The following is a 14,989-nucleotide window of genomic DNA, read 5'->3' on the forward strand; positions in this document are numbered from 1 at the left end:
CTAAGCAGACTCAAGCATTGATAAAGTATTCATAAAAATTAAATATGTGCTAATATGTCTGTAAAATATAATAGGAATGTATTATGCCAATATGTGCTCAACTCTATGGTGCCTGTGCTTTTCTTACAGATGCTTCTTTGACAAGACCACTTCATCATCAAACCTCTGCCTGCCCCCACTCTCACGGAAACCCTCCTCCTCAGACTCAGCCTCCGCCTCAAGTGGATTATGTTATTCCTCATCCTGTACATGCTTTCCATTCTCAAATATCTTCTCATGCAACATCTCACCCTGTGGCACCTCCACCTCCAACGCATTTAGCCAGTACTGCTGCACCAGTCCCTCAGCATCTTCCTCCCACACACCAGCCAATTTCACACCATATTCCAGCCACAGCACCTACAGCACAGAGACTGCATCCTCATGAAGTGATGCAGAGGATGGAAGTTCAGAGAAGGAGAATGATGCAGCATCCAACGTATGTTTTATGTTTTTAAAAAAATAATCACACTTTATTCTTTCGCCTTCTATTTCCATTAGTCTTTAAACCTGTAAAGTCTTTAGAAGTGATGTAGCTATCCTCAATTAATAGTGATGTAACTTAATCCTCAGTTCACTGGGAAATTAATTCTTTACTAACCAGAATGTTCCTCCATCTCATCCTGAGTTGTAGGTGCTGACAAAAAAAATCTATATCAGGTTATTTAATAAAATCAAAGCCCTTTCAGGATATAACCCAAGGTCATTTATTCTTGCAAACTAATCTCTTGTTTGTTTCTTCAGTAGTCCATACTAAAGATTAATGTTAAAATTGGTGATCCTGAGTAATAAGATGTAAAGTTATTAAAGATTGAATTTGAGTTATTTTATTTACCAACCAGAGGGAAGAAGGGTGTTAGTAGAAGTTTTCAACAGCTGATATTGAAAAACTAGTCTTTTTTTTTTTTTTTTTTGTGGTACGCGGGCCTCTCACCGTTGCGGCCTCTCCCGCTGCGGAGCACAGGCTCCGGACGCGCAGGCTCAGCAGCCATGGCTCACGGGCCCAGCCGCTCCGCGGCATATGGGATCCTCCCAGACCGGGGCACGAACCCGTATCCCCTGCATCGGCAGGCGGACTTCTCAACCACTGCGCCACCAGGGAGGCCCGAAAAACTAGTCTTATTAACTTAGTTTATTTATAAATTTAAATATTAAGATATTCCCCAAACATTATGAAAAGACTATAATTGAACTTTTTGTTTTCTTTTGAAAATTCAGGATCTGATATTCTAATTTAGGGCAGCGTACTTTGTTGGTCTTATTCTGCCTGCCTGTTTTGGTAAATAAAGGTTTGCAGGAAAACAGCTACACTTGTTCATCTATGTATTGTCTGTAGCTTCTTTCACACTACAGAAACTAAGTTGAGTGGTTGCAACAAAGACCATGTGGCCTATAGAGCGAACAATATTAACTATTTGGCCCTTCCAGAATGTTTGCAAAACTCTTGATTTAATCAATAATCTGGCACTTGTGTAACTTCTTTCTTTAGTTATATAATTTAAGGTTATATTCAGAATCTCTGGCTGTTTCTGCCATTCTAATATAGTGACCCTTTATATAGAAAGTTGCCAATTTCATATTCATATCTTCCAGTATCTAGAAAATTAAGATTAAACATGCAAAATCTGTAAATGTGTTCGAAGCTAATAGTAAGAATTAGACTATAAAAAATGAATCCCTGGAACTTTTTTTCTTAAGTGCCATTTGTTTAGTACTTTATGACCATTTGCATTTGTAAATTTGACAGACTTTAGACTAGAAAGAGAAAATATAATTAGCTGGGATGACAAAGTGTGAATGGAGGTAATGTCAGTTCCCTGGATGTGTTGACGTGTGTTTGAAAAAAATGCACAAGGTTAAAATTTTTTTCTTAGAAGTTTTATCCATTAAAATGGATGAATATTATTACAGTATAAAGGTGAAGCAAAATAAAAGTTTCCATTTTTCTGCTTTATATGTTTATATAGAATAACTTCTTTGTGCCTGTAGCATATGCTGGAGTATTAATTTTTAAAATTTTATTTTCATTTAGTTCCTATTATTCTATTTAAAATACTTGCTGTAAAGCAGGTATGCAAGATAATGTTAAAACTGCCTTTTTCCTTGGGTGATATTCGGATTGGAGGCATTGTAATAAATGAGCAGTGAGAATTTGTGGGATTATGATTATTGATTTATTATTAATCATTAAATTATTTTATATTACATTTTTATAATTTATGGAATTAATTTCAAGACTAATCTGTAGATGTTTGTAATAGTAATACTATATTATTTTTTCTACACTAAGAAATAACCAATTATTCAATTATTTCCAGTGGTCTTTTTGTGTTCTGTGTTTCCAGGCGGGCACATGAACGCCCCCCACCCCATCCACATAGGATGCACCCAAACTATGGTCATGGGCATCATATTCATGTGCCTCAGACTATGTCCTCACATCCTCGACAGGCTCCAGAAAGATCTGCCTGGTCAGTATCTTGTTTATTTCAAAGCTATGTTCAGTTTCTTGTGGTGGAAACCTGGAAGAGATACTTTGTAGTGGAATGCCTAGAGAAGGGTAGTGTGGAGAAACTGAATTCCAGCTTATCTGTGAAGCACTGTCTCTGGGTGAGTCCTAAGAGACCTGGAGAGGAGAGAGTAGCAGCTTGAGTTCTGGGGCAGGGAGCGTGTCAAACAGGAGTAGAGCTTTTTGTTGTTGTTGTTTTTCAGGGATCTACGGTCAAAAGTTAACTCCCTAAACATTTCATAACTTCTTTATCCACCGCCCCCAACCTTTATACTCACATTTGCTGTACCACCCTTAACCCCTGCTGTTGACAGGGGAAATCCAGCCAGCATCCTCTAGGCTTGTGTTCTTTCCTAGAGAAATGGAAGCAGATTTTTTTTTTTTTTTTTTTTTTTTTTTTTTTTTTTTTTGCGGTACGCGGGCCTCTCACTGTTGTGGCCTCTCCCATTGCGGAGCACAGGCTCCGGACGCGCAGGCCCAGCGGCCATGGCTCACGGGCCCAGCCGCTCCGCGACACGTGGGATCCTCCCGGACCGGGGCACGAACCCGTGTCCCCCGCATCGGCAGGCAGACTCTCAACCACTGCGCCACCAGGGAAGCCCTGGAAGCAGATTTCCATTAATTTTCTTTCTGGATCTGTTGTCTGTAGGCAGTCACTGAGATCTTGATCCACAATGACTTTTGAGACAAAACATAAAATGAGAATAAATAAATGAAGATTTGGCATTTACCAAATTTTACTCTTTCTAAAATTTTGTTTACCCTTGCTTTATAAGGTAATTGTCCTTGATGCCAACAATCCAGAGGCATTATCCAACAAACGGAAGACCTGGGAGCACATTCATATAAACCAAAAAAGTAAACTCTAGTCTATATGCTCCTCAAGAAGAATCAGACTTTTAGATTGGAAGGAGCCTTAGGGGCCATCCATTGTATTCCCTTCCTTTGTGAGATGTGAAGCTGAATGCAAATGCTTTGCTCCTCACGCTCACAGAATTGGATCTTTGAATTTTAATTCCTAAAGTGAATTTGAAATTATTAGTTACATCCTTTGGGCTAAATTATCTTTTTTCTCAGCTAAGATAAGAATCTTCAGATTACTTTTAAAAATGTAAACATCATCCCCCATTTCTGTTGATAATAAAGACACTGTAAGGATGTCTAAAATTTAAACTGTTCTCTTTTGTCAGGGAACTGGGAATTGAAGCCGGAGTCACTGCAGCTACTTATACACCTGGAGCATTGCATCCTCACTTGGCTCATTACCATGCACCACCTCGACTTCATCACTTGCAATTAGGAGCTCTTCCTTTAATGGTAAAATAGGAACATTTCAAAATTCTGACATAGTTGCCTTCGAAAACTATTCTTCCTTTTCTAAATTAAATATTTTATTGGAAATATTTTTAATGTATTAGTTGTTAATAGGTGTTTCAGTAGAAGTTGAGAATTATTATTATTAGATTGAAACTGTGCTATAAGAAGGTATTAGATATATTAAAATATGTGCTTGTATTTGCATTGTAAAAAAAACTTCTTAATGTAAAAAATGACAAATTTTTTTCTTTTTATGTGAAGATGACAATCTTGATCCACTCTCCCTAGGACATGTGCTTTATTTTGTTGTAAGTGGTAATGGGTCAGTTCTAATGCATTCATACTTTATTTTCTGATCAGCAGAAGGACTGTATTAATTCTCTGTATCTGATTTGAACAGATTCAGATTTTGTTGATCCATTTTGAGTTCTAAAGAACAAATTCCGCAAAAATTGAGTTTGCTCTTCACATAATACATATTGTGTGGTACAGAGAAGTGAGTAGTTTTGTCTTGTAGGGGTAGAGGCACTGCAGAGAAGGTTGCCAAGACACTTTATTATACATGCAGCTTCTAAGCAGGCTTTGGAAGAATTGAGAATGGTACTCTTACAGTGGCTACAGCATGTAAAGAGCTTTCAAATAGCATAAGCACAAGGAAATCCAAGTAAGTTGGTATTTCTAGATCTTAGGGGTGAGGGTCATTCAGCAATGAAATATCTGCCCTGCTAGGAAACTAGGACTCAGGAACCATTGAAAGGGGAATGTCTTGATCATATTTATGTTGTTAGAGTGATTTAATCAGATTGTAGTTAAATAGACCCCCTCTTTAGTTGTGTGTAAAATAGATTTCATGGTAGGAGAAGGATACTGGTTAGGACATTATAGTAGAAGAGATAAAAGTTAGTGAATGCCTGAACAAGGGCAGTGGCAGTTGACATAAAAATGATGGGATACATTTGAGTAATATTTGGAATGACTCCCACATTTCTGGCTTTGGTTATTAGGTATATGGTGTTGCCATTCACTAAGTTGGAGAATATTAGATGAGGGTTTAGGGAAGGGGTTAGGTGAGTTAGGTTTTGGACATATTGAATCTGAGATAATATGTGTATCAAGGTGGGATGTCCAGTAGGAAGTTAGGTTTATGGTCTGGATCTCCAAACAATAAACTGGTATCTGAGTTAAAGATGGGTTGTGATCTGTCAATGTACAATATATATGTGTTACATATCTGTCATATTACATGAATCCATGGAAGAGGATTAGATTTCCAGGAAAATCTAATCTAATCTAATTTGTCAGACTGACAAGAGATTGAAAAAAACCTTGGAGAATAATAATACTATATTTAAATGATAATACTGTACTTCAAACAAAGAATTCCAAGAATTGGCTAGAGAAGTTGAGGAGAAATAAAGTTAGAATTATGTCAAAATAATATGGTCAGTAGCGTTTCATCACAAAAAAGTAAAGTTTTGAAAAATGTTGAATGCATTTGGCATGGGAGTGGTTATTGGCGGCTTTTGTCAGAGTGATTTCAGTAGTGGTGAGGGATGGAGATGGGGTGCCTCTTAGATTACAGTAAGGAAGGTTAAAAAATGTGGAGACTGTGAATATAAACCACTTGCTTTATAAACTTGGCTGTGAAGGGAAAGTGGGAAATAGGGTTGGCGTTTGTTCCGGGATTAGAGAGGTCGTTTAGGTTTGGAGAAACTTGAAGGTAATTTTAGGTTTAGGACAGAACAACATTAACATTAGGGAGGGCTTGTTTGAAGATGTTGCAGAAAGGGGTGGGTAGCAGTTAATTAAGGGGGGCCCAGGGTCGGGGAATAGGAGAAGAGGGGAGCAGCTTCCCTAAAAGCCAGAGAAAGGAGGCTAGGGAGGGTTATAGGAGAGGTGCAGGTTTAAGTAATTTGGAAGGCAGGAGTTCCTTTCTGATGTTTTTCATTTTCCTTGGAGATGTGTAGGAAGTTAGATTATCTGCTTAAAGCTGGATACTATTGATCTTGATTATGAGGAAAATTGCAGATATTTAAATACTAGGCTATTTGAAGGGTAAAAGTTATGCTTATTTTAAATTCTTTTCCATGCGTGAATTGTCTTTTTTTTATTTTTATTTTTTTTATTAGTGAATTGTCTTTTAAAGCTGTAAAACCTGCTAGAAGTATGTTACAATTCAGCGGAAGCTGATTAAAAAATAATTTTGGAGATTTATTTATAAAAATGGAAGGATGGTGCTCTGTCTCAGAATCTCCCTTTCCTAACACTACGGTCAACTCTTGTTATTCATGGTAGTTATGTTGTGTAGATTTGCTGTGAACGCTGACTAAGCAGATATTGAACTATTGGGCTGGCCAAAAAGTTCGTTCGGGGTTTTCTGTAACATTGTGTGGAAAAACCCGAACGAATTTTTTGGCCAACCCAATATTATTCCTAAGGGTAAATACAGCCCTAGGTTATTGCAAGCTTCTAGTCACAACAACCAATCAATGCATCACCTTGTTGTAATGTGTTTTTCTGTTTAGAGATACCTTATTTGACATATACTGTTGATTCATTAACATTGATCTCATGGCCAACAACACCATGACTCATGCCTGAATGAAGCTTATCTACACATATTTTCTGCATAAATCAAATCACAACCTTCTTGCACTTAGGAACACTAGCCAGCAATTAAGCATTTTGTCTGGGAGCCATTTTAAACAATAAAATGATCTATAAATAGCACAAAAATGTGAAAAACATTGCACTAAGTAGATTGCAAAAAAGACACTTGTATACAGTGTAAGAGCTGAAACAACTAGGCAGGGTCTTCTTCCTCTAGGCTGGGCACACGTATTGGGCAAGTCAAATTTTTTGCTGCTCTGTGCAGGTCCATGAATGACTGTGAGAGCACAACTATTGATTTTGGAGTTACAAATAAATTCAAATAAATTCTCTCAAGTAGGTGAGTTCACAACAAAGACATCCATGAATAATGAGGATTGACTATGCCTAACAAAAAAATTAGAAAACACTGTTAAAACTTTCACTAACAGAGCCAAACCAAAAAAGGAGCCAAGGGTACCTTTGACTATTTGGGAGTTAGAGGAAGGGAGGTAAAACTTTTATGTTGAAGTTAAGTTTTGTGGATTTCTGTTTCTTAATACTGTTCAATAAAGCTCTGAAATTGATCAGATCTTATAAAATTTTAGCCTTTATACATTTAGGCTACTAAGAACATCGTTCTTAGGTTTGAGTATTTTCTACTTAGGATTCTTTGTGCAAAATAAATCAAGTAGAAGAGAATTGTTATCTTGTGGAACTGCTGTTCCCTTTTTTTTTTCCCTTCTGATGATGGTTTGAGTTATTATAAAAGAGATCATTTTTGAAGAGGAACCTGTTAACAGAATGCTTTTTTGGAGCTATATATACTTATTGAAGTTGATTTTTGTGAGAAGCTGGATGGAGAGAATTGAGTGTCTGAATTATTCAATGGTAGCAGCAAAACTTGAGCCTATTCTTAATTGATTTAGCCTATCTCTTCTACTAAAATAGGTTCCTGACATGGCAGGCTATCCTCACATTCGTTACATTTCATCAGGCTTGGATGGAACATCATTCAGAGGTCCTTTCAGGGGCAATTTTGAGGTATGTAATAAAATTAATGAAGATATTTGCCACAGTATCCATAATGCAGAGAGAGAATATATGTAATATTAATATTTACAACTGTATAGGATTGCTGCAGTGGCTGGGGATCAGAAAGCAGTAAAATACCTGAATTTCTGGTATTGCTTCTAGGGATTATTATAGAAAGGTTTATAAGTGATATTAATTTTAGTGTCAGAAATTACCCAAGTATTTGAAGAAGAGTAAATGAAAATATCTAATACAGAAGAATGTAGAAATTTATTGAATTAATATAAATATCAGATAAAGAACCATACTATTAAATGTGGGAGAAAAACCTTAATGCTTTTTTAAAAAAATAAATGCAGTAGACTTATGTGCTTTATTGAACCCACGTGATGTTTGTAATACATTAGAATTGAGCAGTAACATTTTCTATATAAATCTACCTTTTGCAATATATCTTGGAAATCAGTACTATCATTTTTTTGGACCAGTTCATTGTTTTCGATAGCTCTCATATTCTACTGTGTGGATGAATATAATTTAACCATTCTCCTAGAAAATCATTTAGGTTTTTCTAATATTTTCCTACTAAAATAGATGCCTAATGCTTTTTTTTTTTTGCGGTACGTGGGCCTCTCACTGTTGTGGCTTCTCCCTTGGTGGAGCACAGGCTCCAGACACGCAGGCTCAGCGGCCATGGCTCATGGGCCCAGCTGCTCCGCGGCATGTGGGATCTTCCCGGACTGGGGCACGAACCCGTGTCCCCTGCATTGGCAGGCGGGCTCTCAACCACTGCGCCACCAGGGAAGCCCGCCTAATGCTTTTTGACTAAGCTTAATTTTTAGAGAAGTATTGCTGTAGAAAAATAAACCTAAGTAATTCATTTTTTCACTAAATATCTTCTTGTTTGAATTTTCAGGAAGAACAAGTCATTTGAATTTGATGTAAAGTTTTTTGGGTTTTGTTTTAATTTATTTATTTTTGGCTGCGTTGGGTCTTTGTTGCGGCGCGCGGGCTTTCTTTAGTTACGGCGAGTGGGGGCTACTCTTCATGGCGGAGCACGGGCTCTAGGGCACACAGGCTTCAGTAGTTGCGGCACACGGGCTTAGTTGCTCTGCGGCATGTGGGATCTTCCCAGACCAGGGCTCGAACCCCTGTCCCCTGCATTGGAAGGCGGATTCTTAACCACTGCACCACCAGGGAAGTCCCTGATGTAAAGTTTTGTTTCTTCATGTCAGTTTGGAAGTTGGAGTCATTGGGACTTAGAACTATTGTTTGACTTGTTTCCCTATTTTACTACAATGATTTCATCTTCTACATGCATGCATACATGCTTACTGATGTACATAGTACCATGTGGTAATATGCTTCCCTAGTCTGCAAGGATAACTTTGCCATACCACTTCAGTTGGCTGAGAAAAGAACTATAAACAGTCATTTACCCTACTGTATGTATGGCTTTTTGAATACTCTATTTACATTGCAGGTTTATAAATATGGAACTTTATTGCTTTTACAGTATTGACAGTGCTGTTCAAGGAATAATCATCCTGACTTTTAATACTAGTTATTCTTCACCTTCAGGAACTTATTCATTTGGAAGAAAGACTAGGAAATGTCAATCGTGGAGCATCCCAGGGGACAATTGAAAGATGTACATATCCACATAAATACAAAAAAGTAAGAATTTATTTTATGAAACATCTACATTATTATTGAAATGCATAACATTTAATATTATGGACTTCCTTTGAGTTTGTGGAGTCTAGCAGCTACATTTTTTATTATTAAAACAATACATGCATGTGGTTAAAAAAATTGAAAGTATAAAATTATATACTGCAAAGTCTCTTACCCTACTGACCCTAGTTTTCCTTCCCAGAAGAAAAATTCTGCTTAAAGATTTCTTAGGTATTCTTCCACATATTTTTAATAATATGCATATGTATATATTTTTCTTTCACTTTTAAAAATAAAGGGGATAATATATACACATTTTTGTACATTTTCTTTTCATTCTATATCAGCACCTACAGATGATCCATATTCTTTTTAATCGCTTATATACAGAATTCTATCATACAGTAGTACCATAATTTAACTAGTCAGTTATTTTGATGGACATTTAATTGACCTACATTTCTTATATTCTACCCTTATATTCCTTATGTAGTATTACAACTAGAAGTTATGGACTAGGCATGTTAAATAAATTTCTTTCAACAGACAACAGTGTTCTATGCTATAGAGACTAATAAAGTGTGAAATTTCTGTTCATTGTATTTTTCATCCTTTTTCTAAGAGTATTAATGAGGTATTACCATTAAAGTCCTTTCAACTGTTTAAGCTAAATACTATAATTAGCATTAATTTTTTGAATGTTATTTGAAATATTCATTAGTAAAATAAAGTTTATTTGGCTGTGCTCATGATAGGACAAAAATAGTATATAGTATTCTAATTGTGGATTAAAAATGATAAATTTCAAACTAATGAATTTCTGTTACTTTTAATTTTGCTTTTGATGCTGATTACTTAAGGGTCTTACAAGAACACTTAGTTGATAATAGTCACTTAATTCATCCTTTAATTCATGACAGTTTTACCTGGGAAATAAGTTGTGGGTGAATGTGTGGTTTTGTTTTGTTTTGTTTTGTTTTTCAAATAAACACAGACTTTACTCAGTTGTTCAATAATGTCATCTCTACTAACAAGGTAACAACTGATTGGTTCTCACAGAGGAAACTGCACTGCAAACAAGATGGGGAAGAAGGGACTGAAGAAGACACAGAGGAAAAATGTACCATCTGTTTGTCTATTTTAGAGGAAGGTGAAGATGTGAGGTAACTAGACACTAATTATCTAAAATCCATTGTCAAAACTGTACAAGGTTTTATTTGAAAGTAGACCAGAACCCAAATAAAGATTACTCCTGGCATACCCTGTTACCAGTCTCTGACATGTAGAATTGCCTTCTTATAGTGAGTGAAATAAAAAAGATTAAAGTCTCTGTATTAACAGCAAAGGGGTGTGGATGGGAAATATACTACCTGTTTTGGGGCCACACCAAGACTTGGCCAGGGAAATTTTGTGGTCAAAATTGTCTTCTTTAAATCTTGCAGGAAGGAGAATTTGAGAGGTGAGAAGTTTTGGAGGCCAAGACAGATATATTAATGTATTCTCCAGAGCTTAAAGAGGGGGATCCAGATTAGCTCCATGCAGTTTGTTTTATAGCATCTTTTATAAAGTAATCTTGTTCTAAAATTTCCTCTCAGTTTGTAGACTGTTTACCTCTTGCAACTTTGTGATTTAGGAAATGTTATTATGCTAACCAAATATTAATTTTAGATTTCTCTTTTTATAATCTCGAGTTAATTGTTTTGTTCCTATTCTGGTTTTTTCTAATGTAACATAATCCCATATGAAACAAGTCCTATAACATATATAAAAAGTATATAGTAGTTTTGTTGCCCTAGTTTATAAGGAAAACTTTATCGTATTTCTTCAGTTGGCTAAGAGAGAAAAAATGTTATAAAAAGTTGTCTACTATACCACATATAAGGTTATTTGAACAGTGTATTTCCAGTGAAGATTTATAAATATGGATGATAATTGTTTTTACAATATTGACAATACTGTGCAAGGAATAATTGGAACACCTCTTTTTAGCTATTTTTACAAAATATTAGGAAGTCTGAAATGTATGACAACTCTTAACGGGGGTGGAAGTTGAAATGGACACTTAAGTCAGTAACTTTTATCCTACTGTTACACTTAGATTTAACATTACCCTGTTATTGCATGGAAGCTTTCTTTATTTCTCAATTTCCAATTGGTAGTGTAGTGTACTAAAGTAAACGTCTCTTTTTAACCTAATTTTAAAAGAGTAGCGTAGAATTAAGTGGATATAACATGAAAACAATATTATTAACCTTTAATCAATCAGGTACTTAAATTTAATGTGTAAAGATCCTGTAGACAGAAAATAATATTGCATATTAAGACATTCCTTAATCAGTATGATATGGCTGCTGTATATTTACAACATAAGTTCTAAAGTTTTTGGGAGAGAATTAAATGAGATTTTTTTGAAAGTGCTTCACAAATACAATGATTTGATATTTAAAAACGTACTTACAGTATTATGTTACAGGAAACGTACTGCCAACTCCAGTGCATTGGCAGCTCATGTAGAGAAGCAAAGCTGGAATAATTGCTAATGTAATTGTTGTTCTTAAAATTCTTGAGATTTTACATAATTTGATTCCATACCTGTGACAGTTAATTATCTTGGTCATTTATACATTATATTGCCCAGAGTATTAATTTAATGTAGGTGTAACTCTTGAGTACGGAGGGGTGTTTTTTTTGGGTTTTTTTTTAGCAGAAGAGAAAAATGTTTAGTAACTTCCGAACATTACTGAATTATTACATGTATCATTTGTTTAAAAATAAATGCCACTACACTTGTCATAAAATTAATTTTTGCTTTTTGTTTTGTTTGCCTATAATAGACGCCTTCCCTGTATGCACCTTTTCCACCAAGTGTGTGTTGACCAGTGGTTGATTACCAATAAGAAGTGCCCCATATGCAGAGTGGACATTGAGGCCCAGCTGCCAAGTGAAAGTTGACACCATGTTTCAGAACTCTTACCCTCCCTCTCATTCCCACCCTCCTGGTACTGCAGTCTACCAAAGATGGCATGACTTACCTGCGCAGATTTGGAAGCCGTGAACTTAGAGTGCTGGCTCTGCTATATGGTACAACTAATGCTAGACCTACAGTTTATGTATACACTTGATTTTGATGTATTTATAAAAGCTTTTTTTTTTCTAGATTTGACATTTTTCCTGTATCATTTTACTGTATTTTTGCATGGTTCCTTGTATTGCATTTCTTTGCACATATTATGGGCTTGTGACCCTAAACTTGCAGGCAAGATTAGCTGCTTTAGTAAGTAGAATTTCGTGGTCTTTTTGTTTTTTACATAGTACCAGGTCTTGAGAATTATGAATTTTTTTTTATCCATTACTAACGTTTAATTTAATCAATCATGTACTTTAGTTTAATGTATAAAGATCCTCTAGAAAATGATAATATTGTGTATTAAGACATTCCTTAATTAGGACAAAATGGCTGCTGTATATTTACAATATGGAGTTCTGAGTTAAATACCATTCTTGATACTGGGAACAGAATACAAACCATTTTCAATCAGATGCAGGTGGTATTCACTTCACCAGAGTGATCAATAGAAATTTTCTTGGTGTATCCTTTTCCTTTCAGCACAATGCAGATAGAGTTGAATATTGATATCATACATTTAGACTGCTGTTCTGATTGTATTTATCTTTTTCCTACATCGTTTAGAACTTTATTTCCCAGATTCAATTTTTGCTGCTGTGAAACAGCTCTGATGAACACTAAATAGTAATTTCAATTAGCTGGATTGTACATACTTGCAGATTTAACAAAATTTTAGGGAAATTGGAGAAGACATGTAGAATTTTGTTCAGTCTTCTGCTAAGCACGTATATTAAAGATATCTGCTTACATTGATTTTTGTAAACACATTTAGTCAGGATTTAGAATTGCAGTCATCGGCAGGTATCTGTGCATTCATAGAACTTCTAAAGGTCCCAGGATCACTTTTAAAGGGATTTTTATTAGTTTAAAGATAAATAAAGTCAGCTGAATCTACATGTCTCTTGTTTTATTTCTCTTTAAACTTGAAAACAGTAAATCTGCAGATACTGTGAGGCACAAATTATACTGTCAACCTACTGTTGCTCTGGTTTTAGACTCCCACTTCATACATTACCAAGAGTCGATCACTGATTTAAAAATTTTAATTTCTATAGTTAAGATTTACTGCATAATATAGAATATTAAAGTTAAGTTAATGTACTAACATTTCTCCTTTGGAGAAAGTTTTAATCCACTTAAGGATGTGTATTATCAAGATACTTTCATATACAGGATAGCCTAATTTTATTTGTCTAAATATGCTTAATATGCCCCAGATTGCAAATGCATCAGTCAGTAACATCACTGTCTGTATGTGGAAGACATGTTCCCATGGATCATATGTGAAGATGTCGATAAGCTTGCATTAAGCCACCTGCTTTGTAAGTGGATTGATTAATAAATAACTTATATTTCTATTGTCTTTGTGTTTCATAATTCATTTTTATAAAACTGTTTACACTGAACATCTTGGAATTCAAAACAGTGATCTCACTCAAGTTGACATTTGCATAATTTGATGTTTGTCTTCATTCAATTATGGCTACTTGCCCTTGTTTTGTATTAGTAAATGTTACACTGTAGTAATTGGCAGTATCAGCGTGCTTCAACATAGTATGTGTAGAGATGGAGGATGGACTATGGTTTAGAAATTTGGATATAAAATAATATATTTAAAAAGAATACTAGGGACTTCCCTGGTGGTGCAGTGGTTAAGAATCAGCCTGCCAATGCAGGGGACACGGGTTCGACCCCTGGGAAGATCCCACATGCCGACGGGCAACTAAGCCCATGTGCCACAACTACTGAGTCTGCGCTCTAGAGCCCACTAGCCACAACACTGAGCCCGCGTTCTACAATTACTGAAGCCCGTGCGCCTACAGCCCGTGCTCCGCAACGAGAGAAGCCACCTCAGTGAGAATCCCGTGCACTGCAATGAAGACCCAATGCAGCCAAAAAAAATATATATATATAATAATAATTTAAAAATTAAAAATAAAGAATACTAGATGATTAAGCTGCAGTTGTAGAAGGGTTGTGGGAGGAGTGGCAAGACAGAATGAGAGAGAGAAAAAGAGAGAGACTTTGTTTGCCATCTTACTGGGGACAAGAGCTAGTAGCCTGTCTTCAGGTAGCCTGTGATGGATGTAGGACTTTACCACTGGAAAACCCAGGGTCTGTGCCAAGGGGTAAGATGGGGAGAATTCTATACAATGGAGTCCTCTTGATGCTCCCCAAAACACAAATACAGATAGATTTCTCTCTTTTTTTAATATTAAATCAGATTTAGATGCACAACTACCTATTGACCTGTTTAATGATTGCTACTGATTTTTTTAAGATCTAAAGTATCATTACTTTAAACTTTATTTTATGCAAGTATTTGTAGCATATACCTGAATTGTTAATGCAGGAGCTTCTTAAGCTACTGCAATTAATGACAGAAAAATGTGATTAGTAATGAACCAAGTGAGAAAGAAAATAATTTTTAGTATTTTAACTTTCTGTGCTTTGGTGTCTTCCATATCCTGCTACATCTTATGTCAAAACGAAAATTTCAGTGATAGCTATCCAAATACTTTAAAACTCTTGTCAGCAAATCCTTACGTTCATCGTTGTTAATATGCAAGTGATAAACTGATATTTGAAACATTTTTTTAATCTGGTGACTTTGTTTAAGCTGCTAGCACATTTCATCATTTGAACCATAACTATTTGACAGACAGAAAACTAGCTCTGTTTTAAAAATGCTATTT

The 14,989-nt window shown here is 35.6% G+C and overlaps 1 protein-coding gene across 5 annotated transcripts in view; it reads left to right on the forward strand.

The window, feature by feature from the left end:
• Window positions 1-12,324, forward strand: part of RNF111 (ring finger protein 111) — a gene marked incomplete at its 5' end in the record, with an annotated part of 47,665 nt that extends 35,341 nt beyond the window's left edge. For 2 of the 5 annotated variants that reach the window (XM_079700382.1, XM_079700383.1), the window contains 7 exons: window positions 130-478; window positions 2,385-2,510; window positions 3,739-3,865; window positions 7,406-7,498; window positions 9,071-9,166; window positions 10,226-10,329; window positions 12,001-12,324. In XM_079700382.1, coding sequence (XP_079556508.1) covers window positions 130-478; window positions 2,385-2,510; window positions 3,739-3,865; window positions 7,406-7,498; window positions 9,071-9,166; window positions 10,226-10,329; window positions 12,001-12,118 — 1,013 coding nt within the window. In that variant the 3' untranslated portion in view covers window positions 12,119-12,324. Of the gene's footprint in view, window positions 1-129; window positions 479-2,357; window positions 2,511-3,738; window positions 3,866-7,405; window positions 7,499-9,070; window positions 9,167-10,201; window positions 10,330-12,000 lie in introns of all 5 variants that reach the window. The other 3 variants (XM_079700379.1, XM_079700380.1, XM_079700381.1) reach the window with 3 other exon arrangements.
• Between the last annotated feature and the right edge of the window lie 2,665 nt (window positions 12,325-14,989).

Source organism: Hyperoodon ampullatus, assembly GCF_949752795.1.
Source record: "Hyperoodon ampullatus genome assembly, chromosome: 3".
NCBI classification, from domain to species: domain Eukaryota; kingdom Metazoa; phylum Chordata; class Mammalia; order Artiodactyla; family Ziphiidae; genus Hyperoodon; species Hyperoodon ampullatus.